Raw genomic sequence first — 4,227 nt, forward strand, 5'->3', positions numbered from 1 at the left:
GAGGATCCTGTCAAAATACTGTTTCTCGAAAGTAATGTACATCATATTGCTTGAAACAAAACAATGATATAAAAGTGGTAATCATTTATCTAAACATTGATTATGAAAGACAACTGGCATATATTCAGGCAGAGTGTTGAATTCATGATGGTTTATTTACAATAAACATACTTGTACTGATGCTACACATGATATACAGGTTTCTATATCAATTACTACAATCTCTTAAAGTTATAAAAATATTATATAAAATACCACAGGCTTTAGAGGGTATAACTTCATGTGGTCTAATACTAGCAGCTGAAAAGTGTTTATAATTTAAAAATAAATAACCTATAGAGGTAAACCAGTTACAAAACAGCAGAGGACCGCAACAGTCACAAGAGTGAAAAGAATTGCTTAATAACACAATAGCTAACAAAATGGTGAAGCAGTTGGATCAAAGGTTTTGAAAACCTCTTTCAGAGATTTGTCATCCACTTCTTTATTGGGGTCATTATCTGGGGTTGGGCTCACCTGTCCCGGCTGCCTTGTTTGCCTTGGATCACTGTACTGGGGTCTAATTAAGCCCGTTATTAGCGCTGGGATAGGAAGACTATGCACTGCTGGGGCCTGGACCTTCCCAGAACTCCTGAGAATATCTGCCTCGGGGTCAGCTGGCCCCTTGACCATGCCTTCCACATCTGGAGCAGTTTTTTGTGGCAGGATTATTTCCGCAGGAGTAGGCTCATTTTTGCCACTACTTTTCAAACCACCACTTTTTTTCTGGTTTTCTGCATTTTCTCCTAAAGAAACTGTTGCTAGCTCTGATGTAGATAATGAACCATGCTCCCTAGGATCATACAAACTAATACCACTAAGAACTGAACTTGGAGTTCCTAGTGGAAGGCCAGCTGAAGACGACAGTTTAGGGGCATATGGAGGCAGAGCCCCAGGCCCAGAACTGCTGGTTACTGCCCCTGAGGGCTGTGATGAAGCAGGGCTTGATCTTGCTAAATAAGGGGTACCCTTAGACGTATGTGAATCCTTTGTAACCCCTTGATGTGACTCTGTATTGGGCAGTCTGTGAAGTCTAGGATCAAAATTTTTTTGCAGTCTGGGATCTCCTAATTTACTTCCTGAACTATGTAAGTCTCCAAATTGATCTAGGTAGCCTTTTCTGTTTGTTGTGTTATTTTTGGCTTTGGCTGCTAATTTTGATTCAATGGGCATTGTGTGTTGCTGAAAATCATTCTTTGCGTCCCATAACCTATTGAGCCGCTGGTCAGCTATAAGAGGGGGAAGCGGTAAATTGATTGAAGATACTGGATCAGGTTTAGGTAAAGGTACTGGAAGTAAGTCTTCAGGAGCCCACACGATGTGTTTTGCAAAGTTTGGTTTGGTTAGGATAATATCCATTTTAATGTGACTGAATTGTCTCAATTGTGACCTTGGATCCTGGAGCATTATACCAGGTGAAGGATCCAAAGGTATTAAGAAAGCTTTTTCTCTCAGCTCTCTTTCTGTATGTTCATCATCATCTCCTCTTTTGTGTTTGACATTAGTGCCAGCATTTGTATGACGTAAATCACATTTGGCTCCACAAACAGAAGAGCCTACATGACCACTTCCATTCCCTCTTAATTTCCTGGGATCCCATGCAAGTCTAAGATCCAGTGGGTCAGACTCAGAAGGTTTTCTAATGCCTTGCCTTGGGATAGTCCTAAGTCTAGGGTCAACCACTTGGTGTATTTTACTTTTTTCTTTAGCAAGCCTTGGATCAGTAGGTATGCTGAGTTCTGTGGGAGGTTGTTGTTGATTCCTTAAAATTTCTGTTTGTTTCTGTAATGTTTTCAATATTGACTTGACACTGCTTCCTTCCTCCTCTTCACTGCTGGAATACCAGTTAACAGTATCATCTAAATGTAGATAAAAAGTTATTATAAAGAACAAAAGCATTCACATTTGGTCTTACTTAAGACAAAAAAAATACATACTATTTCTGAAATGAGTATGTCTAACTTTAAGTGAAAGAGCCCTGGTGGCACAATGGTTTAGTGTTCAGCTAACAGAGAGGTCAATGATTTGAACCCACCAGTGGCTTAACTCTGGTCATGTCAGGAGGGACCTTCTCTAGAGAAGGATATCATGCTGGATAAAATGGAGGGTCAACAAAAAAAGGGGAAGGCCCTCAACGAGATGGATTGACACAGTGGCTGCAACGATGGGCTCAGGTATAGCAAAGATTGTGAGGCTGGCACAGGACCTCACAGTGTCTCGTTCTGTTGTACGTAGAGTCGCTATGCATCAGAGATGACTCAGTGGCAACAAACAACAACAGCAAGTGTCTTAAAAGACCTGGCAGTCTGCTTCCATAAAGATTACAGCCTAAGAAACCCTATGGAGTGGTTCTACTTCATTCTGTAGGGTCACTATAGGGTTGCTGAAGCAGAATCAACTCAACATACCACTTCAAGTGAATGTATGATGGAAGTGCCAGAGTTTCAACACTGGCACAAGATTAAGATGTGGCATAACAATGATCAATTCTGTATTACACTCTGTAAAGGAAGAGGTGTGATACAGAAGTATGTATGATATCCTTCCAGGCACAGCAAAGTCAGGACCTTTCATTCCAACTAGCCAAATGGAACTCAGAAGTGTAGGGGGCATGCATGGAAAAGCTGGGGAGGAAGGGGAAGACTCTTCGAACAGAATCCTAAAATGTTTTACATATCTTTAATTCAAGCAATTCCTAAACTGCATAGCTCTGCATTTATATATATAAGCCGACTCAATGGCAAATAACAACAATATATATATATATATATATATATATATATATATATTTGGAAAGAAAACAAAACACTAAATGATAAACCAAACCAAACTCACTGCCATCAAGTCAATTCTGATACACAGCAACCCCTGTTGGGTTTCTAAGACTATAAATCTTTACAGAAGCAGACTGCCTCATTTTTCTTCTGCGGAACAGCTGGTGGGTTTGAACTACTGACCTTTTGTTTATCAGTGAAATGACTTAACCACTATACCACTAGAGCTCCCTATAATGGGAACTGAAACTGAATAAACAAGGGACAGGGATAGAGATTTTTTCATTTATACTTTATTATACTTTTAGATGCTTGACCCATGTGAATATATTAGCTATTTAAACATTTAAAACTTAAGATTAACACATAAAACTAATGTCTTAAACTTATAATACCATAACTTTATGTGAGTATTTTGGGCCTTACTCCTAAAGCCTATTTAATCCTGGTGTATTAGACAATTTAAAAAAGTTTAGCTACCAGGGGGTTTCTCTTGGAGAATAGAAGAGATTGTAAATGGATGCTTCAGAAAGGTGATGTGCTTCCTGTCCATTAAAACACACAGAGATTTGCTCCAAAATGACCACAGAGAATCTACTCTTCACATTCTTGTCAGAACACAGAACCTTGTGGTGGGGGAAGTAGAGAGAGCGAATATCCTAGAATTATCTTGTATAAAAAGAATGTCCTAGGTATTCTAGTTTTTACCTAATTTCATTGCTCACAAATATGTTTCTACTACCTGGAACCTCAGTGTTACGCGTTTAGTTTGAACAGAGCAGAGCTTACAAAATAATCACTGGTATTTAGGGTAGGGATGTGGTTTAAAATAGCATATACCATATCCCAATGGCAGAAAGTTTTACTCAGATCTTACTGTCTACAAAAACTACTTCTAGACATTAAAAAACCAAAAACAAAACTCACTGCTGTAGAGTCAGACCCGACTCACAGCGACCCCTCCTTGGGTTTCCGAGGCAGTATCGCTACGGAAGTAGATTGCCCAACCTTCCTTCCGAGGAGTGGCAGGTGGGTTTAAAATGCCAGCCTTCTGGTTAGCAGTCAAGTGCCTTAGGCACTACGTCACTAGACATTAGATCTCTTTATCTCTTTTCTTGACCTCCAGGAAACTTAGAGCTGGACTTGTGATTCACTTTTACCTGTTGCAATTATTCTAAATATTTCTGCATAGTAATTTCACTCTTCATAGTAATTTCACTCCTCAGAGTACTAGTTGCTTCTACTTTTCTTTTCATTCTCATACAAATCTATTTTGTAAACAGTCTTAAATCTTTTTTGGAATCAGAATGAATAGATTAACAGAAAGAAAGTAGAACATTAGAGAGAGTTAAATGGAAAAGGGGTACCAGATAAGAAATGATAGTTAGAGGAGGCGGGGCAAGATGGCTGACTA

At 39.2% G+C, this 4,227-nt stretch overlaps 1 protein-coding gene across 1 annotated transcript in view; it reads right to left on the bottom strand.

Moving 5' to 3' along the window:
- Nucleotides 1-414: 414 nt before the first annotated feature.
- The window catches only part of ZC3H6 (zinc finger CCCH-type containing 6), a 56,643-nt gene continuing 52,830 nt past the window's right edge, over nt 415-4,227 (bottom strand). The window contains exon 11 of the mRNA XM_007959512.2: nt 415-1,898. Coding sequence (XP_007957703.1) covers nt 415-1,898 — 1,484 coding nt within the window. The remainder of the gene's footprint in view (nt 1,899-4,227) is intronic.

The sequence above is a fragment of the Orycteropus afer genome, unplaced genomic scaffold (assembly GCF_000298275.1).
Source record: "Orycteropus afer afer isolate SDZICR_OR568_19922 unplaced genomic scaffold, OryAfe1.0 scaffold00017, whole genome shotgun sequence".
NCBI lineage: Eukaryota > Metazoa > Chordata > Mammalia > Tubulidentata > Orycteropodidae > Orycteropus > Orycteropus afer.